The sequence below is a fragment of the Mesoplodon bidens genome (genome assembly GCF_964165515.1).
Source record: "Mesoplodon bidens genome assembly, chromosome: 15".
Taxonomy (NCBI): Eukaryota; Metazoa; Chordata; class Mammalia; order Artiodactyla; family Ziphiidae; genus Mesoplodon; species Mesoplodon bidens.
In genome coordinates, this window is record NC_138171.1 from 86385060 (window position 1) to 86406316 (window position 21257).

The 21257-nt window shown below is 62.6% G+C and overlaps 1 protein-coding gene across 4 annotated transcripts in view; it reads left to right on the forward strand.

Moving 5' to 3' along the window:
• Positions 1 to 8271: 8271 nt before the first annotated feature.
• TTYH3 (tweety family member 3) overlaps positions 8272 to 21257 on the forward strand; it is a 28360-nt gene continuing 15374 nt past the window's right edge. For 3 of the 4 annotated variants that reach the window (XM_081255714.1, XM_081255715.1, XM_081255713.1), the window contains exon 1: positions 8272 to 8594. In XM_081255714.1, the coding sequence (XP_081111840.1) occupies positions 8472 to 8594 (123 nt within the window). In that variant the 5' untranslated portion in view covers positions 8272 to 8471. The remainder of the gene's footprint in view (positions 8595 to 21257) is intronic. The other variant, XM_081255712.1, reaches the window with a different exon arrangement.

The window sequence follows — 21257 nt, forward strand, 5'->3', positions numbered from 1 at the left end:
TCGTGTGCTTTAAGATTTCCTGCACGTTTGCCTCGTGCCCGGCACTGAGGGAGGAAGGCACTTTGTGCACAGCATCAAGGGGTATTTCATCTGCTTGCAAGTCTGTCTCTCAGCTAGGCTGAGCTCTGTGGGACTGGAGGAAATTCCTTCCCTGCCCAATACCCACCTGCCCAGGTGCTGGGCCCCAAGTGGGCAGAAGTCTAGCCGAGCACCCCTCACCAGGGTGGCGAGGGCCCACGCGGGAGAGGCCCAGGGGCATGGTGTGTGGGGGGCGGTGGCCACAGGGTCAGGAACAGGCTGTTCCCCCCACACGCCCAGAAAAAGGAATGAGGGGCTGAGGCTGAGCCCGTGGGGAGGCAGCTCTTCCTGCGAGGGAAACAGCAGCCGTCACCTCCCCCACCAGAGCCGGAAACGGCACCGGGGCAGCTGGGGCCCGGGGGCCACGGAGTTCAGGAGGGAAGCGGAGGCCGGGGTGGGCGGGGGCGGGGGGCTGGGGGGGCATTGCACATTCTGCCGAGGAGTTTGGCCTTCACCCCAGGAGCCGTGGGAACAGGGAAGGGCTGCTGGCAGGAGAATGACGGAGTCGGATTTGCATTTCAGAAGGTGGAAGGCTGGCTGGCAGCCGGGAGGGCAGCACAATGGCCCAAGGGCTGGTGAGGAACCCCCCAACCCAGGGCCCAGCGGAGCCCAGTGAAGCCAGCCCCCTCCCCGCCACCCACCCAGAGAGGAGAGCGCTCAGGGCAGCCCAGGCCCCCGGAGGGGGAGCAGGCCCGGCAGGCGGGGCGCAGCCATCCCTCCTCTGGGATTCTCAGTGGGGAGGAAGGTGGAGGCGGCTGCATAGCAGAGTGCGCCCCCAGAGCTGGGCCTCAGCCTTGGGCAGACGAGGGGGCGAGCCTGGGACCACCTGCTCCCCACAAGCCCCATGCCCACTCTGCAGACCCAGCTGGGACGTCTGCGGAGGAAACGGTCCCTGGGCCCACAGGCAGAAGAATCCGGGCTGAGGGTCCAAACCATCCTGGCTGGTGACCTGGGGTGAGCCTGTTAGCCATCTGTAAAAAGGGAGTGACTATGGCCGTGTCTCCGGGTGGCCTGGGCGGGCCTATGCCGGCCAGCGTTGTTAAGACCACGATGGTGTCTGTTCCGGAAACACGCGTGGAGCATGTGTTAGGGCCCAGCTGTGATGGGTTGTCACCATGGCTTTGCTTCCGGAAGCCTCTGCCTTGCTTCTCACCTGACCGCCGCCCACCCTGTACCTCCGGGAGAGATGGGGCAGAGTGGGGCAGCAGGGGCAGATGTGGGTGCCCTTGGACTTGGTCCTGAGGCCCTGGGAGCCAGGGAGAGGCCAGCAGGAGCACGGCACGGTCAGAGTCCTTCACAGAGACGCAGGCGCGGGGGAGAAGCTCAGGACCAAGGGCACAGCCCTTCCCGTCCGAGCTCCTGGTGGCCTGGACGAGGGGCTTCCTTTTCGGAGCCCAGGCAGGGATCACATCTCTCTGGGGAGCGGGAGGCCTCCGGGCTCCCCAGGAGAGACAACCCTGGCTCACCCTGACTCCCCGGACGCCCCCCTGAGTGTGCAACAGGCCTCCCCGCGTGCAAGAACGAGGTCTGTCCAGGCCCGGCTTTGAATCTGGGGACCCAGTGTCCCCCACATGGGAGCCAGTGGCCGGCCTCTAGCAGGCAAGGCAAAGACTTCCCGGCTGTGGGGTGAGTGACTTGAGCTGGTCACTGGGGGACAGGTGACAGTGGAGGAAGGAAGCTGGGCTACAGCTGTGAGCACCCCCTTTCCAGCGTGACCCTGGGACCATCGGGCAGGGAGGTAGGACTGTCCTCCTTTTGCAGACGCGGAGACCGAGGCTTGGAAAGCTGCCCGGTAGAAGGGTCTCTTGGAGGGGAAACAATGTCACCAGGCAGCCCAAACCTGGGAGCAGCTGGCGGGGGTGGGGGGTGTGCTCCGGAGAGGGAAGTGTGCGTCTGTCCCTCCCACGGCCCCAGGCAGGGGGTGGGATGGGGGGACTCCAATTCCTCCTGGCCCTACTGGGCTGCTTCCAAAGTCCCGGAAAGGCATCCCCTCTCCCCAAGCACAGGAGTAGTGCAATGCTTGGTCTACCCTTCCCAGCTAGCCTTGGTCACCGACACAGACCCCAGCCCACGGAGGGCCAGAGACCCACAGCTCCCGGAGATGGAGTGGAGGTTCGTGAGGCTGCCAGGAGGAGCCCATACGCACCTCAGCCTCCAGGACCCTCCTCTCCCAGCTGCCCACACCCAGCCCTTCCCCGAGCCCACCAGGGTGGAAGGGAACTTACTGGCTGACCAAAGAACAGCCCCCAGAGCACCACAGCTTGAAGAAACCTTTCCCGCTTTGGGGAGTCCACTGAATCAAGGTGGTTGCAGCCACGGCCCCGGCCACACCCCGCTCTGTCCCGACTGCCCCTTACCCCTGGGCTCGGCTGTGACTGGCTTTGGCCGACGGAGCATTATTAAAGGGGACACAAGCCTCTGGCTTGGCCTCCCTGAGATGCCGGCTAAAGAAGCCCGAGGTAGCTGGCTGGAGCCACGTGGTCCGTTGAGTCAGCACCAACCACCGGCCATGAATGAGGCCGGCTGAGACCACCCAGCCCCGGTGGAGCTGCCACATGGCTGCAGGTGCACGTGTGACTCTGGGTGACAGAGTAAGAACCACCCAGCTGGGCCCAAGCTGCTGACCCCCGGAGCTGCCAACAGACAACAGTGGTGGTTGCTTGAAACCACCAAGGTTTGAGGCGGTTCATTATGCAGCAGTAGATAACCAACACATCAGCCTTTTAAAAATACATCACTTAGCGGGTTGCACTGGGGAGAGAGTTAAACCAGAAATAAGAAAAGACAGGGGTTTCCATCTTGTCTCTGCACCCAGTTCTCTGAGCCTCTGTTTCCTTCTCTTAAAACAGGGACTGTGGTTGCCCGCCTTGCGCGAGAATTAAGTGAGACTCTGGGCACGAAAGGTGTTTGTGCAAATGTCGGTGTGCACGCACAGTCACCCTCTCCCCTGGAGTAAGACGGCCTCCTGAACACAGCTCCTGCTCTCTTCACGAGTCAAGGCTGTGGTTTGGAGCCTGAGCTTCCCCTGCTGTTAGATGGGGAAGCCGGGCTTGGTGAGCACTGAGGACCCTGAGGGCGACATAGGTCCCCACAGGGCTCATGGTTGGTGGCAAAACCTGAGATGAGCCCAGGTCCCACAGCTTGGCACAATACTCATCACAGATGCCAGGTTGGGCAGGGCAGGTGGGCAGGGATGAGGGACCCACCCGGGGAGGGTGTCTCTGCGACTCCTTTTCATCCGGTGCCAGTCTCCCTTCATGTAACTTTGGGGCTACCTCCTCTGGGGCGCTGCTTTGGATCTGCCTTGGGCTTGGGATGCAGGGACCAGCCTTGTCAGTACTGAGTGTGAAGTAAGGGTAAGGAAGCTCTGAGAGAGACCACGGGTGCGTGCTGGTACTCGGCACAGCATCCTTGGCAGGCCAGAGGCCATCCCTACTGATTTCCTGGTTCCCAGGGTTGGGGGGCGCTCTCTGGATAAGCGAGGCAGCTGGATAGGTGATGCTAGGCAAGCCAGAGGTGTGCATGCCATTCTGGCTGGGTCTGTTAGGCTGGCTCCCATGGCCTGCTCAGGGACCACACTGGCTGGCATCTCTCCCAGCCTCCAGAGCCATGGGGCAGTTCCACCACGGCCAGCTTGAAAGCAGCGCTCCTGTGGCTTTCCTGTGGCCAGGTGTCTGTGGGGACCGGGCGCTAGGCTGGCTGTGCGTCTCAGCGGGAGCTGGGAAAAGCCGGCATCCGGCTCTGCCTTCTCCCTGCCGGTTCTCACAAGCTCTGTCTCCATGGAAAATGTGAATCTCGCTGGCCAGGGTCCAAACGCAGGGGATTCCATTGTTCTGGCTTCCGACCCACGGTCTGGCACCCATCCCCTGCCTGGCCTTTCTCCCAGCGCCTACAGGTCTTGGGACAAACCATTCAAGAGCCTCAACCCAGCCACCTTCCTGGCCTGGAGAACAGACCCTGGGGAGGTCCTGGCCTGGCTTGCCTCCTCCTTTGTTCCAGATGCTTCTACCAGATGCTTCCAAGCAGCTCAGTCCTCAGTGCTCACTCCTTGCAGACTTTTTCATCCCTGTCCTTCGCTCACAGACTCTACTTCACAGAAGGGAGGGGAGGGAGGGAAAGGAGGGAGGGGAGGGAGGGAAGGGAGGGGAGGGGAGGGGAGGGAGGAGGGGAGGGGAGGGGAGGGAGGAAAGGGAGGGGAGGGGAGGGGAGGGAGGAGGGGAGGGGAGGGGAGGGGAGGGGAGGGAGGGAGCGGAGGGGAGGGAGGGAGGGAAGGGAGGAGGGGAGGAGAGGGAGGGAGTGGAGGGGAGGGAGGGAGGGAAGGGAGGAGGGGAGGGGAGGGAGGGGAGGGGAGGGGAGGGGAGGGAGGGAAGGGAGGAGGGGAGGGAGGAGAGGGGAGGGAGGGAGGGGAGGGAGGGCAGAAAGAAGAAGGAAGGTGGTCAGGGAGATACTGAGTGAGGCCCTTGCACATGTAATCGTTTGTACCTGTGACACAATGTGCATAACCATTTCAACATGGACAATTCAGCGGCATTAACTTTGTTCACAATGTGGTACAACCTTCACTACGTACTTCCAAAACTTTTCATCCCCCCCAAAAAGAAACCCCTCACCCATTAAGCAGCCCCTCCCCTTTCCCCTCTCCCAGACCCTGGCAACAACTAATCCATTTCCTGTCTCTATGGGTCTGCCTACTCTGGATATTTCAATGGATCATACAGTTTGTGGGGTTTCGTGTCTGGCTCCTTTCACTGAGTGTTGTGTTTTCAAGGTCCATCCACGTTGTACCAGGTGTCGGTGCTTCATTGCTCTCTATGGCTGAATAATATTCCACCGAGTGACGGTGCTGCGTTCTGTTGATCCGTTCACCAGCTGATGGACATTTGGGGTGTTCTCACCTTTTGGCTGTTGTGAAAAGTGCTGCGGTGTCATGTCAGTTTACATAACGCTCGCGTTGCTATGAGCTAAGCAGGACTCTACCCATTTTAGCCATGAAAAGGCTGGGGCTCAGAGGCCCTGTGACTTGGAGTAGGAGATAGTTAATTTAAAAAGAAAAGAAAGGAAAAGACCTGGGCTTTGGAGCTGAGAAGACCTGGGTGAGAGCAAGAAAAGAACAGTGTCCAAAGATGGAGCATCCCGGGAGCTGGGCATATGGCCTGGCTTTCCGCACATGGCCTGGACCGCATGACCTCCCCAGGAGGTGGGACTATTTTTAGTCCCATTTCAAATAAAGGAAACCAAGGCCCATCTGCCTGCTGCTTGAATGTGTCCATTGGGGGCAAGTTTCTTCACTTCTGAGCCTCGAAAACACCCTCATCACCCGCTCTGTGATGTGGGAACCTGGCTGAGGCCGGAGGAGAGCGTGGGTGTGGGCACTGAGGGTGACTCAGCTGGGCCTTCCTGCCCACGCAGGCCTGGCCCTGCTGGGCCTTCTGGGCTCCCCGGCTCCGGGTCCCCATGGTGGAGGCGATGAGAGGCTGTGGCTCCTTATCGCTGCCTGGGCTGCTTCCTTAGCTGGGGGAAGATTAGCCATTTCTCCATCGGCCGCCTCCCCGAGTCACACTGCAAGGTCATTGAAGGCATGTCCCTTGGCGTGCTGGTCAGTGGCCAGCACTGCAGACCAAGTCCTCTCCGACTTCTCCAGCCACTGGAGCCCTATTTCAGGTCATGTAGTCTGCGGGCAACAGCATGAGGCTGAATCCTGGTTCCCTGACTGGGTGGTGATTCTTGTACCCCCTGAGCAACAGTGGGACCCGGGCTTCGGCTGCCCCATCTGTAGAGTGGGGCTAAAGTCAGTTTCCAGCTGCAGGGGACCCAGGACAGGCAGGAAGAACCACTGCAGCTCCAGCCAGTGAGTGCCAGGCAAAAGGAGGGGGGCGTGGGGTGGCGGCAGGCCTTCCTTGTGCCCCACCCCTGCCACCTGGCATTCTCTAACCCTCGACCTCCTGGTGCCTGGCCGCAGGAACCCTGTTTTGCAGATCAAGGACAGGAGTAAAGATGCAGAGATCCCACCGCTGCAAGCGTCAGACCCCAGGGCACCCCTGGATCCTATTGACCCAAAGGAAAGCACAATTCTCCAGGGGCTTTTCAGTTCCACGGGGATTTTCTCACCAACACTGGACCTCAAGCAGCAGTAGGTTTCAGGCTCAGGCTCCACCAGTAGAGGCTTTGGCGGTGCTTTTCCAGAACTGCATGTTGTGGGTCCCTCCTTTTCTCCACCCTGGACCTCCTTTATTATTCTTTCTCCATGGATCCCTGTGGGAAAATGTCTCACCCACCAAACACATTGCAAATATTAATCAGTGACAAGCTCCTTTGCCATTTTGTGCAATCAGAGACACAGAATGCCTGCCAACCGGAAGCTCTGAACAGCCTGATGTATGAGTTTCCTGTGGCTGCTATAACAGGACCACACACTGGGCAGCTTAATCAACAGAAGTGTCTTGTCTCTCAATTCTGGAGGCTGAAGTCTGAGATCAAGGTGTCAGCAGTGTTGGTTCCTTCTGAGGCTGTGAGGGAGGGTCTGCTCCAGGCCTCTTTCCCAGCTCCTGGTGGCAATCCTTGGGGTTCCTTGGCTTCTTGACACATCACTCCCATCTCTGCCTCTGCCTTCATATGGTGTTTTCTTCGTGTCTCTGTATCTCTGCAACGCATGTTCAAATTTCTCTCTTGTAAGGACGCCGTCATTGGATTAGGGCCCTCCATAATCTCCTATGACTTCATCGTACCTTGATCACACCTGCGATGACCCTATTTCAAAATAAGATCGCAGTCACAGGCACCAAGAGTTGGGACTTGTACATATTTTATGTGGGGACATAATTCAACCCCGTACACCCAAGTTACCATTTCATATAATGTTTGGGTCTGGTTTTCTGGCCCTACCAGAGGAAAACGCACAATTTTGTGAAGCTTCTTGGAACGTGGAAAGGAGCTCAGGGCTGTTAGTCCCCAGCCAGGTGGTGTCTGTGACTCATCGCAGAGTGGAAACCATAGCCTTGCAAAGGCCTCTTTCCCCACCTGTCCCGTGCTTGCCTGTCTGCAGGAGGCCCACTGGGGCTTCCCAGACTTATCACAGGAAAACGGGCAAGTCAGGGCAGTCAGGTGAGCAGACAGACGGGCCTCTTGGGAAGCCACTGCCCAGAGCTGTCCTTGCCTGCAGGAACCCAGCCCAGCCACAGAGCTGGTCGAGCCCAAGCATGGCAGACGGCAGAGTCCCGGGTGTGGAGACCTGTTTCTCAGAATGCAGGAGGTCCAGAAATGATGCCCCCAGGTGGTGACGAGCCAGAGCCAAGAGGATGCACCCATTGCCCCTGGGGTACACAGAGAGGGGTGTGCTGGGCCAAGCACCTAGAGCGTTTCCAGCCTCCTCTGTCTGTTCATGGGGTCCCCATCTCAGTCACACACATGAAGACGCCCCATTAGGAAGTGTGGCTGTGTGGCTTCCAGGTCCATATTCAGCCCTCCCTGGCAGCTGCCTGAATTTCTAGGCTCAAGGATGCCAGGACAGGGCACTGTCTTTCTTCTAGGTCTTGATAAAAGACCCAACCTTCCCCAAAGGGAACTGAGTTTATGCCCACCCCTCACACCGGCCACTTACTGGGACTGGGTCACACTCTGATGCTCTGAGCATTTTACAGTCATTGTATTCCCTATTTACAGTCGAGGATATTGATGCACAGAGAGGTTAAGTGACTTGCCCAAGATCACACAGCTCTAGGTCACCAAGCCAGGCTTTGCCTCCAAATCATCCGTATTTTACAGACAGGCCACTGGGTCCCTTGCCCGGCGCCGCAGTCTGCGTGTGAGCCACGGCTGCTTGCTGAGGAGCCAGCCCAGCCCCTCCAGGCAGTCCCTGCAGAAGCTCAGTGAACGTGCAAAGGTCCAACCAACGAGCGAGCGCCCGGGTGAAGCGTAGCTCCACGTGCAGCGGACGGAGAGCCCGTTGCCGGGATTGCGGGTCCTCAGCACCTTCCCCGCCAGGCGCCCCTCGGCCTGGGGCAGGGGCCCTAGTGGGCGGAGCCTCGTCCAGCGTGCCAATGGTGGGGCGGGAGCAGGGAGGGGCGGGGCGCCCGGGCGGGGGGTGCGGGAGGCGGGGCCGGCGGGCGACAGGCCAATGGCGGCGCGGGGGCCGGGCGGCGGGCGGTGGGCGGGGGCGCGCGGAGGCGGCGGCGGCGGCGGCAGCGGCGGCGAACAAAGAGGCGGCGGGCGCGGGCGGCCGACCGGAGCCGAGTGCAGCCGAGCCGGGCCGAGCCGGGCCGAGCCGGGCCGGGCCGGACCCAGGAGCGCGCGGGCGATGCGGGAGGCCAGGCCGGGGTCGGCGGGCCCCTGATCCCTGCGCCCCAGGCCAGCCAGGGAGCCCCGCGGCGGCCGCGCGCTCCAGCCGCCGGCCCGCCATGGCCGGGGTCAGCTACGCGGCGCCCTGGTGGGTGAGCCTCCTGCACCGGCTGCCCCACTTTGACCTGCACTGGGAGACCACCAGCAGCCAGTTCCGGCCCGAGGACACCGACTACCAGCAGGTGACGCGGGCCCCCTGGGTCGGGGGTCAGATCTCGGGTCACGGCCCCTCCATTACGAGGGTCACGGCCCCCCTCCCTGCGGGTCACGATCCCCCTTCCCAGGGTCACGGCCCCCTCTTTCTTCAAGGTCTAAAGACTCCCTATCCCCCACCGACGGTCACGGCCTCCTCCTCCTCCGTGGGTCCTGAGCCTTCCTCCCTGAGGGTCATGGTCCCCTCCTCCTTGAGGGTCTAAAGGCTCCCCACCCTCCATGGAGGATTATGGCCCACTCCTTCTCGTGGGTCACAGCACCCGTTCTTCTGGAGAGCCACCTCCTGGGTCACAGGTCTCCCCTGCTTGAGAGTCTAAGGACACCCCCCCCCGGCCCAATTCCCCATAGAGGGTCCACAGCCCTGCAGATTCTAGCCTTCTCTTCTGGAGCCACTAAGAGCCTCTTTTCTGGGGTTGGGAGGAGCCACCTCCTTGCCCTCCACGGAGACCCCTCTGCCAGCTGTCAGTGCCTGCTAAGGCTCCTGACCAGGGATGGCTTGGGGGTGTTGCCAGGCAGAGCTCCCTACCCAGAGGACCCAGGGCCCTGAGACCACAGCCAATGCCTGAGAACATTGGGTGAAGCCAGGTGGGGATTCCTTACCCCTCACCCCCAGCTGGGGAATCCCACTCACTGCCAAGCGTTTGGTGGGTGAGTGGTCTGGGTAGGTGCCAGCCCTCCCTGGCTGGTAATGACCCCGTGCTGGGCGGCCAAGCTGTGGGATGTACACACAGTGCCTGCCCAGAGACCTGGCTGCCTGTAGCCCTGAGGGAGGGAGGCCTGGCCACAGGGACGCCAGATTGGCCTCAGTCTGGAAAGCTGGAAAAGGGGCTGCGCCTGGGCAGAGCTGGGGAGTGGCACGGACCCTTCGCAGCCCTCTCCCCGAGTAACCAGGCTGTACCAGTGGAGCCCTAGGTCTGGGGTCATGCCAAGCCCAAGCGCCACCCCTGCCACTGAGCCACTGCTGTTTGAGTGCAGGGCAAGGGACCTGGCTGTGGACATTTCCTTCCTGCCTGGGGATCCGGATTCCACACACCCAGTGACTGGGGTGCCTGGTCACCCAGAACGCCTCTGAGTTCCTCTTTGGTGATGAATGCAGAGCCCCAGGGTGGGGTGGGAACGACTTTGCTCGTAAGATGGCCTGGGAGTCCGGTATCCGTGGACTGTGTCACCCCTCTCCAGTTCAGAGCTCTTTCCTCTTTGGTCTCCCTTGTCCAGAGGTGGAGAACCGGAAGCACCCCAGCTCTGCAGGGGAGCCTGCCGCCCCAGCCTCAGTGCTCACATGGTGCCCGGTCCCCCAGCCCTGCTCATCTGTCTCTAAGCAGACTAGAAAGGGGGCTAGGGATTGGCCCATGCACACCCAGGGACAGCAGGATTCTTATAAAACTGGACGCCCGTGTTCTAGAAGCCCAGCCCTGGGGGGCTGACCAGTGTGAGGGCAACACCACTCCTCCGTGCACCCCAGGAACTTCACCTGGGGCGGCTCTGCCACACCTGTCCCCGGGACCCTGCTTCCACAGAACAGGACAATGTACCGTACTTTAGCAAGTTCTCTGCCACTTGTCAGTTCTGAAGCTCCAGGGGTACCCGGGGTGTCTGTGACCCACGTGGAGCTTTCCTGCTGGCCCGTGGGCTGCCACCTGCCCATGCTGCCCACCACGGTTGAACTGACTGCCATCCCTCCTGCCCTCCGAGGCGCCCGGACATGCGGTGGGAAGTGAGCGATGGGCCGATGCCTGCGGCCTCCAGGCCCCTCTGCGCTCAGCCCGGCCTCCCGCAGGGCCCTTTGCTCCTGAGAGGGCCCTGGTTTCCGCCACGGGGGAGGTTCTGACTCACTCTCTCCTCCTCTCCCCGCTGAGCAGAATTAGCTGCTGAATAATTCACGGTGTGGAAAGCAGCCTGGCTCCGTCCCCCGCCACCTCGCTGCTGGCTCAGGGCTGTGGAGCTAGCCGGACCTGGGAGGACCTGGGAGTCGCCCTGCTCCTGCCCTCCTGTGCTAGTGCTTTTGGGCAAGCACTTGACCTCTCTGAGCCTTCACTGTCTCATTCCTGAATCTGGGCTGGTGCGCCTTCTTCGCAGGGCTGGTAGGGAAGTGAGGGCCCCGTGCTCCTGCTCTGTGTTGGGTGTGCAGCCTAAAGAGCTCCCTTTCTGGGTGGGTGGGCGATGATTTGGCGTGGGCCCTGGCCTAGGGCCTCTTCCTGCCTCCCCTGGGGGAGCATTCCTAGCTGTGGGGGGATGGCTGCCCTCATCCCGATGGTGGGTGGTGGGCCCCGTATCCTCCTGACTTGGGGCACCCCTCTTGGCCTGGGAGCCTGTCTGTGTCTGGCACCCACCTGGGCTGCAGGGGCCTGGCAGTCTTCTCCCCACATGTGGGCTGGGCCAGCTGGGGAGGGGCTTCTGCTTTTTAGGCCGCCCCGGGGAAAAGGGGGGCCTGACGCCGGAGTAGAGGGGTGGTATGGCCTGGGGAGACCAGCTGTTGACCTTCGCTGTTTCCTGCCCACACCATCCACTGTTGGGAGCCCGGTGAAACCCACTGGGAACCCCGTGGGCCAGACCCTGTTTGGGGCTATCGCTAGCCTTTTCTCACACAAATCTGGAAGATGAGGACAGTCGTCTCCATTGTACAGATTAGCAAACTGAGGCTTAAAGAGAAGATTGGCTGAGAATCACATAGCGAGTGGGTGGTAGGGCCGGAATCCTGCTTCAGGCCCCTTGCCCCTGCCCCCGCTAGGAGCCAGAGTCAGCCTTGGGGGACAGGGGCTTCCTGAGTCCCCAACGGCTGGCCCCCTGCAGGGGATGTGACTGGGGGGTTAGGTGCTGATTGAGGCTGTTCTGCGGGCTCTCAGAGCCCTGGCTGGCCCTAGGCTAGGGGCTTGGAGCCTCTGCAAGAGCAAGGATCGGGTTTTGCATCCTAAAGGCTTGTGATTTCTCTTGGCTCCGTATTCCTGAGGACCCCACCCTGGAGAGGAGGGGCTCCCTGGCCGTGACTTCTGTCTCCTGGGGGCTCGTGCTGTTTGCTGAATGGACAGACTGCAGGAGGGTGCTGCTGCGCGTCCTGTGGGGCCTGATGGGATCTGCGGGCTGGCAGGTGCTGGAAGGGGCAGGCGGCTTCTGGGGTCTGCTCGGTGCCGCCCCACCCCCGCACCTGCCTGCTTGGCTGCCGGTCCGGCTCCCCTGGGACTGGGCTATTGCCAGCATGCCAGGAGCTCCCCAAACCTGGGGCAGCTGATGGGCGGGACGTTCGTCTTACAGGGGAGGGGTCGCAGGCCCAGAGGAGGCAGGAGACTCCCTGGTGGTTGCATAGCCTGTGACCTGATGTGGCTTGAGGCCAATCTGTCCTCCATGGTGAAGGTCAGGGCTGTTATGGCTGCAGGCGGGGGGTGGGGGGAGAGTCTCAGAGCCCTCTTTGCAGACCGGCTGCGGGTGCCTGGCTGCGGGGTGCCCAGCCTGGGCTCGAGTTCTGTAGCTTCCCACCTGTGTGACCTTGGGTGGGTCCATCCACCTCTCTGGGCTTCACCTGGTGGGGATCTGCCCCCTTAACTCCTACCAGCCCTTTCCGACTCCCCCCTCCCAAGCCTCCCACACCCCTGGTGTCCGGAGGCAGAGGTCACACGCACTCTCCGCCCTCAGTCCCTCTCGTTGTCACTCACTGTCTCCACCAGTTAAGGGGAGACTGGAAGCTGTGAGCCGGAGAACAGTGCAGCCTGGTATGGTGGTGCTGTGATCAGGTCAGGCAGGACTAGGCCTGTGGAAGTCCAACAGTCAGGGAAGGCTTCTTGTAGGAGGCGCTACTTTGCCTGCCATGGAGGCGGTGAGCCAGCCTGCGAACGACCAGAAGGCGAGGACCTGCCTGGAGCTTGGCATGCAGTGGGCACACCAGCTCACCTTCCACATTGGCCCAGTGTGTGGGGCCCGTTTCCCATTAAAGCCCTGAGTGCTTGGATGTTCCCATCGAGACCCTAAAGATAAGACCTAGGTGGTTGTGCAGAGACCTTGGGGAAGAGCGTTCTAGGCGGTGGGAACTGCCTGTGCAAAGGCCCTGAGGCAGAGAGAAGCCTGGCCCTCAGCCCAAAATAAGGGAGTCCCTCTGATCTGAACATGCTGCTTCAGAGCTGGTGAGTGGTCTGTGCCCGGGGTTGTGTGAGGCTAGCCTGGAAGGCCACTTAGGCAGGACCCACAGGAGCCAGTAGTCTCCTAGCAGAGACCACAGCACCCTGGTGTAATGCTGTGACTCAAGCAGGGTCAGCGTGTGCCTGTGAGTGAGGCTGGCTCCGTTGGCACCATCTCCACAATCAGGAGGAAATTCACTCTGGTTAAAAACAGCATTTATCGCCTCTCTTCTTGTTTATGAAAGTAAGACACATTCGTGGAACACTTGGAAAATAGGAAAGAGTGTGGAGACAGGAAAAAAAGTCCCTCTAGCTGGAATCTGTCCATGCGCTTGTACCTGGGGAGGGGTGCCACCTAAGACTAGAATTTGTCACCTGCTTTTAAACATCATGTCTTTTGGACCATGTCCTTGGTCCATGGTTCTTGGTGCTTGCCCAGCATCCCACGACACCAGTCAGGATTCTGAGGCTGCAAGTGACAGAAACGTGCCAAATGTAACAGAGCACATTGAGGGGCTGCGTGGAAGCTTCTAGAGCACGCCCTGCGTGGACAGCAGCTGTGAGGGTGCAGGGCCTATGCATTGGTGGGGGGGCAGGGAAGCCCCTGCTAGGCAAAATCAACTTTGTCTGTTTCGCTCTTAGCCAGTGCCCCGGCGCTGGGGAGAACCGACTGTCACGTGGCCCTTTGGCTGGGAGGTGAGGCTGCTGGCTGCCTCTGCCACCAGGTCTACACCTGCTGAGGGGTAGGGGTTGGGGCCAAACTCTTGCCTGGCGCTGGTGTGGGCTCTGCGCCACCAGGCCCCATCTTTGGGCCTTTCTGGGGCTCCTGGTTTTCTCGGGTCTGAAGATGCGATGACCAGCTCTGTCCCCAGCACTGTACTGCCCTGCCTGGGGGACAAAACAGCTGGGAGGGCGCCTGTTTTGGCTCTGACCAGGGACTCTTGGTCAGGCTCTGGGCTGGGTGCTCTGTGGCTCTGACCCCCAAGCTACAGCTGCTCTACCGAAGAGGCTCATGGCGTTTGTTTAGTACGCTGTTTGTTTCTGGGAAGCCAAACAGCAACACTACAGAAGTTAAACTGAGGCCCCTGCCCAGCCAGCATCAGTGGGCTGGGAGACACGGACAGGCTTCAGCTCCAGCCCAGCGCTGCCCTGCCTGCGGCCACAGCCCCTGTGCGCTTTCCGAGTCTGGTCCCCCCAGCAGGTGCTAGTCCAGGAAGGCTCAGAGGGTGTTGGGACCAGACCCCCACTGGCCAAGGTAGCTCTGCTGAGTCCTTGGCTGGAGAGGAAGAACCGAATCTGATCCAGCCCAAGGACTGGATCACAGAGAGAGAAAGTGCCCCATGTGGCCCCCGAGGAACTGGGGCACGTGACAGAGGGTGGGTGCAGCAGGACCCAGGAGTGCTTGGCTGCGCCCATTGCTGCCTCCTGGGATCTGCGGGGAGCCCACCCTAAGCCCTGTGCTGGGCCAGGACACACACATGGCCCCCAGGCGGCTCTCAGGGGCTTCCCAGGATCTTGGGGAGGGTGAGGACCCAGACCCACGGTTGGGTTGCTGCAGCTCAGCGTGGCGAGGCTCTCATGGCACACACCAGGCACCGTCGCCCAGAGCAGGGAGCCGCATGCTGCCAGAGGTGGGCGGTACTTTGCAGAGGACACCTGTGGCTAAGGTCCCAGGCCTGCCCAGGGGTCCCTGCTGCAGAGGGGATGCAGATGCCCCAGAACTGGGTCTGCACCTGCCCTGCTGGACTCCCGAGGGGCCCGTGCGCCGCGGACACCTGCTGAGGCAGCGCGTGCCACGGACGGGGCTGCTGGAGGCTGCAGTGGGCCTCCAGGCCTCCAGCCCAGTGTCGGGCAGGACAGGGCCTGCGCCTGGTGCCAGCTGGCCCTGAGGCTGCTCTGGTTCTTGTCCAGAGTCGGGGCAGGCGCCCGGTGTGCCCTCAGGGAGCAGGGCCAGGGGAGGGTTAAGTGACTTCCTGGGCTGGGCCTGGCGGAGCTGAGGGGTGCCAGGGTCTGCACGTGGGCTGGGCAGGCTGCTGGGGGGCGCCGCCTCCCTTCACACTGCCCCCCACTCAAGGCCTGGGCTCTTCATGTGCCGCTGGGCTCGTGCACACACGCAGGCTGCAGCCCCCGCTTGGTGCGCCCCTCCCCCTCCTGGGAGGTGGCTGGCTGAGGCTGGGTCCCCTCAGAGGGGCAGGTGGGCTCTGGACGGTAGGTGTGCCAAGGGCGCTTGGTTTTGTCCACAGCACCCTCTAGGGCCAGGCGTGTCCTGTGTTGGCCGAGGGCATGGGGTGAGGCCGGGCTGCCCAAAGCCTGAGTGGCCCCTTGCTTCTGCCTCTGAGAAGAGCGCCAGGCGCGGTGCCACTCTGCCCGGCTCCCCTGCTCCCCCGCTCTGGCCCCGTGCGCCCTGGGCTGGGTTCGTGACCGTTGTGAGGGGCCCTCCAGACTGCTGACCCCCGAGTCGGGTTGGGCTGTGCCCCCGGGTGGAGACGAGCCCTGGGCTGGGCTCTGGTCTGCATGATGGATGTGACTGCCCGTCTGGTAGCTCCTGGCTACATCTGAGGCCTGTCGCGTGCGCCCCCAGGGGTGGCGGGTGGAGAGGCGCTTGCAGACGGGCTGGTGAAGAGCAGAGTTTTCTGGGTGTCAGGCTGGGGGACGTGTCAGGGCGCCGGGACCGAAATAGACACGCTCGCGGCTTCGAAGGCCGCGCCGGCGCCGTGTTCTCTGGTGTCTGTTCCCTCCGCCAGCAGGCGGGGCGTGGGCGGCAGGAGAGGGGGCCTCGGTGTCCTTCCACGTGGCCCACAGGCCTGGAGGGCAGCAGGGAGTGCTGGGCCTGGGGGGTGACCGACCAGAGCTTCTCTCTGGGGCTTCACCCAAGTCCCGCCTCGCTGGGCCTGTGTCCCGGTGATTCCTGGCGGGGCAGGGTGGTGTGTGCCCGTGAGGATGGGAGGTGCAGCTGGAGTGTGTCTGTGTGCAGCCTGGTGGCCTGGACCTAGGACCTCAGGGTGAGGGGACTTAGAGGGCTGGACCCTTCCTGGGCTGCTGCGTGCTGGCCGCTGGCTGTGCTTTCTCCAGGCATGGCCACGAGCTCACCATCATGGAATTCGTGAAACCCAAGCCTGGCTCAGTGGAAAATCTGTTTCTAATTTCTGGCCGGCATCTGGGAGCCACAGCCAAGTGTGTTCGGGCTGGGGAGCAGCGGGCTGCACACCCGGCTCAGCTCCACGGCCCTCAGCACCCAGCCAGCCTGGCCCAGGGGGTGAGGGGGCCTCTTCTGGAACTTTCCTCAGGAGGCCTGTGCTGGCTCACACCCTGTCTCCATTACTCAAGTGTGGGGGCCCTGGGTGTCCCTTCTGGCCCCAGGTCCCTGGCCTGGAGGATGGGTGCCACCCCTGGCCTAGAGGATGGGGGCCACCCCTGGCCTGGGGGATGGGGGCCACCCCTGCCCTGGGTGGTCTGGGGACCAACAAGGCCGTGTGTGTAGCTTGGCTACAGTGGGTGCTGAGGCAGAGGGCCAGCGCTAGGGGAGGGGGCGGTGCCATGTGGGGTGCGTCCTTCCCAGCGGGAGACCCCAGACGTAAGAGCTGTAGCAGCAGCTCAGCCTGGTGCCCCCCCCTTTCCTCTCCCAGGCCCAGGGCTCCAGCCAGGACATCTCTGGGTTCCTAGAGGGTGCCTTGGGGTGTGGGACGCTGCCAGCCTCCTGGATGCCCTGACCTGGTCTCTTCCTCTGGAGAAGGGCCTTTGGCAGCCCCAGGGCTGGGGTGGACAAGCCCCAGAGGCACTGGAGGGGTCCATGGCTCCCCCTTCCCACTCCACCCCTATCTACTGGAGCCGCTGCTCCGCTGTCAGGGGCTGCAGGCTCAGGCCTGACCCCTGCCTTGGTCACAGCTGCCAGGGCCCCCCAGGACGTAGGTCTGCAGCCTGGACCTGGTGCTGGGCCCTCACTCACACTGTCCCTCTCTGGGAGTGCTCACCCCACACCTCACCATGCCCTGCTGGCACCCGCTGACCCTGTAATGGCAGTTTAGGGCACCCCCTGAAGCTTCTGCACCCCTCCCCCGATCTCCCTGGTTCCCACAGTCTGTGCTTCTACGCCTGCACTGCTGGGGTCTTGGGAGATGCCAGCCCACCAGGAGCTGTGTCTGCGGGTCCCATGCCCCCCATTCCCAGGGCCAGGCCTGGCACTGAGTATGGACACCATGTGTGCTAATGGTCCTCAGTCTGGGGCCAGCTCCGGGCCGGAGGCCCTGTGCGTGGTGAGTCCGGCCTACTACTCCAGAGAGGCCGGTGTGACCAACGTGAGGACACAGGAGTGCGGGCTGGTGAAGTCCCAGGTCCCTGGTGGAATTTGGACTTGCCTCCTCTTGGAGCCTTGCTCTTTACCAAATGGCCAGGCCACCTCTCCCAGAGAGTTGGTACAGGGGGAGGGGGGCAGGGCCCGAGCGGCAGGGGGCAGCCCTTCTCCAGGGGCTCCCGCTCTGGCAGGCACACAGCCCTCCCGAGTCCCTCAAGTCCCTCTCATCCGCCCGGCAGCGGTGGGACCTCAGCCTGCGGTCACGCCCCCGGGCTGGGATTCCGGCCCCACCCCACTAGCACATGACCTGAAGGAAGAGCCTGATCTCCCGGAGCCTACCCAAATCACCCCTGGACTGCTGGTCCCAAGTCTCCCTGCCAGCGCCGGCGCCTGGGTGCACATGATTTCCCACAAGGAGGCACCGCCACTGGGACGGGAGGGTGGCGGGGAAGCGGCCTCTGGCGCTGTGCTTGGGGCAGCCATAGGCCCATACTTCCCATCAGAACCTCCGTGAGGGTCTCCCCGTGGGGCGGTGTCTCCCCAGCCTGGCTGCGGGCTCGTGGTGGCCTGCAGAGGGGCTGAGTGGACAGGCCAGCTCTCGGGGTCAGTTGCTAGTGGCACGGCCGGGGTGCGTGTTCAGCAGGCAGTGTGTCCGTGCTGCTGATGTGCTCCCCGCGTGTGGCGTGCTCCCTCGCAGGCTTCCATGCCACGTGCTGCCAGGACGCCTAGCTGAGCTGCCTGTGCAGGTGACACGTGGAGGTGCTGCCCCAGGGTCATGCGTGGCCCTGCCGGCCTGGTGGCCTGGGGCCTCCTGGTGCAGCCTGAGCCGGCGCTGTGTGGTGCACGTACCCGTGCGCTGACGGCCCACATCTGGGCTGTGCCCACGAGCAGAGCGGGCGGGGGGGTGCAGCAGCAGGTCGTAGCGGGGACAGGCCTGCAGCCTTGTGCTCTCTCACGCCGTGGCCTCCCGGCTGCGGTGGGGCTCAGCCTTTGCCGCACGGGCTTTTATTAGTAAGATTTGGCGACACACCATGGCCCTCCCCTTACAGGGCCGGCTGGATAGCCCCCTTGTAGCCCGACTGCCAGCAAGTCTGAGGCTGAGCTGGGGGTCCGCTCACCCTGTTGGGACCACCCACCTGCCCAGGGAGCCCGCTGAGCCTCACAGGGACCACCTCTGCCCTCGGGCCCCTGTCCCTTGTCCCCTCGCCGGGGCTGGGAGGACCTGCTGGAGGCCAGGGACTTGTTGGGTCCCCTGATAGGCCTCAGATGTGGGCCTGGGCCTGAACTGGGATGGAGTGAGGCTTCAGACCCTGAGCTCTGGCTCATCAGGTGTTTCCAGAGCCGGTGGGGACTTTCGGGGCCTTGGGGCTGGGGGGAGCGCCTGGACACAGGGCCGGGCAGGGGCCTCCTCGGTGGATACATTCCATGGCAGGGGCTGCAGGGCCTTGGGAACGGTGGGGTGGTCTAGGGCTGAGAAACAGCAGCCGGAGGGCCGGGAGGGGTGGGTGGACAGGGCCCCCCCAGCCCAGTGCACGTGTGTCCACGCCAAGTCCTCACAGCGCAGTGCTTGAGGCACGCTCAGGTGGCGGGCGGCCAGCGCTGTGGCCCGCGGTTGGGATACGGGCCCCAGCGCCTTGTCTCGCCTGACTGACTGCTGACATCACTTCCATCACAGACGGAAAATTCCATTTGGTCAGAGCCCAGATGCTGATCAAACATTTCCCATTCAGAGGGGACGCCAGGCTGTTGAAAGGGAAGGCGGGGCCACCACGGGAATGCCAGGGGAAGGCTGTTCTCTGGACGAGGGCAGAGGTCAGGCCAGGCCCCCTGGGCCCCTGGGCGGAAGGAAGCAGCTGCCCGCTGCCGTTCGCCCCAGGGCTGGCTCCTGCACCCACGTGGGCCCTGCTGGTCTGCAGCAGTGGGCTGGGACCCTGTGTCATCCAGGAAGAGGGTGCTGTGACCTCTCCACAGGGCTGAGTGAGGCTGTCCTGGTGGAGGCCCCACAGCCTGCCTTCTGGGGCTGTGCCAGGGGCCCACAAGCAGCCCGGTGGGGTCCAGGTTTAAGGTTGGCCTCGTCCCGGAGGAAGACGTCCTATCAGAGAGAAAACTGCCCCAGCCTGTCAGAGCTTGGGGTAGGGGGCAGGCGCCCCGTGTTTCTGAGTGTCCACTGTGGGCCAGGCCTCAGGGCCAGAGGGGGCACCACCCCAGCTAAATTGATGAGCTTAGCGAGGCCTTTCCAGCACCCCCTAGGGGAGGTGTGGGCAGACAGACCCAGCGCTTAAATGGTGGAAACAGGGCCCTGTCCTCACAGTCAGGAAGGGCTTTCTGGAGCTGGGCAGACAGAACAGGAGGGCAGGGGGCGGGACCCCAGCTGCCCGGACGCCTGGCTTCCTGTGTGTTGGGCTAAAGAGGTGACATATAGCACCTGGGTCTCTGCCTGTCCTTGCCTTCAGGGAAGCCTCTGGAAGTCACTCCCCTGCCCTCAGGTACCCCTCCCGGAGCCCCGGGACACACTCTCACCCTCAAGGCCCTGGACCTGGGGCTCCCCAACGCTGGGCCTGCCTTGCCCCGCCTGTCACTTGTTCAGCCCGTGAGGCAGGGGTGGGACAGGAGGCTTCTCCCCCAGGGCTGTGACTTTTAGGGCCCCCAGGTGGGTGGCTGTGCCTGTGCGTTAGGCTGCCCTCGGCTGGCTGACGCCTCTCGCCGCTCCCCGTCGCTGGCAGGGGTCCTATGCCCAGGTGCTTGGGAACCCCTCCCCGCCTGCCCCCCCAAGACCACAGAGCTTCCAGCCACAGGCTGCTGTTGGCACTACTGCTGGGAGCTCAGGGGCGGCAACTTCACGTGCGTGTGCGTGCGTGTCAGGATGTGTGTGTGAGTGTACATGTGTGGGTGTGAGTGAGCATGTGAACACGTGTGGGCATGAATGCGCGTGGGTGGGCGTGAAAGTGCACACGCTCACTTTGTCCGTGAGCAGCCTGGACTCCCCTCCAGCAGCTGGGACACCGGCTCCCTGTCCCCAGCCCCCCCGGCTGCGTGGGTAGAGCTGGCCTGGGAGCAGCACCCTGAGGGCTCCCCACGGAGGCACTGTTCTAAGTCTTTATGGGTATTAGCTCATTTCATCTCATAGCAGCCCTGCTAGGTAAGGGAGTGACGCCACTGTCCCTGTTCTATACGCGGGAAAACTGAGGCACAGGGCCACTGACTCACGGTCACATTCTAGAACCAGGCAAAGCAGCATTCGAACCCCAGCCCTCTGGTTCCCCTCGAGACCAGCCGCCCCTCTGGGCTGGGCAGGAGCCACTCCCCCACACCTCTGTCCAGCAGCAGGCGGTTCTGCCTCCTGGTGGCGACACCCGGGGTGTCCCTCCCCTCGACCTCTGCTCCTGGGGGACTGGGCACCAGCAGGGACCGCAGCATCACCATAAGCCGGCCCTTCTCCCACGTGACAGCTGGGAGGGACTGGGAAATGTCACATTCCCAGAAGAGGAAGCAGGGCCTGCGGGAGATGCACTGGCTCTCACGTGGCAGAGCTGGGAGCAGGCCAGGGGCCTCCCACGGCTGGCTGAGAAGAGCTACTGACAGGTTTCTGGGTTTGTGTTTTAATTATAAAGGTAGTACGGTTCGTGGTTTAGAAAAAAAAAAAAAGATAACCAAAAAAGGAGAAAAGAAAAAATAAGAACCTAACAACAAAAAACAAACCAAATCAAAGCTGTAGGAGATCCAAGTGCGCCTCCCGGGTGCCCAGGCCTGGCACAGCGCCTTCTGGGCACTGTCAGCTGTGGTGGCCTCTGCCCAGAGTGCACTTCCCTGACCTGCTGGATGAGGATGTGCCCTTGCAGACTTGCCCTGCTACTCCTGCCTGTTCTGCTTTTTCTGTTTTTCATGGCCTGGCTCACATCCAGCAGGCCCCAGCCCCTGCCTCCTGCAGCAGCCAGGCAGCCCCGAGGACGGGGGCTATGCCTGTTGGGTGCCTACCAGGCCCTGGCACCTGACACGTTTCCCAGAAAAGCGGTGAGCTCAGCTGTGCCCCACCCCGGCCTTGCCCCCGGTGCTAGGATCCTGCTTGGCCAGTGACGCTTATCTTACCTTAGTTTTGTCATTTGGCAAACTGGAGTGGGGGTCCTGGCGCCCCCCGGGCGGTGGTCTAGGCCCGCGAGCTCTTTGACAAGCCCCGATGACCGTGTGAGCCCTGGCCTCACGCGCTGCCAGGCTGGGTGGACTCGGGGCCCCAGCGG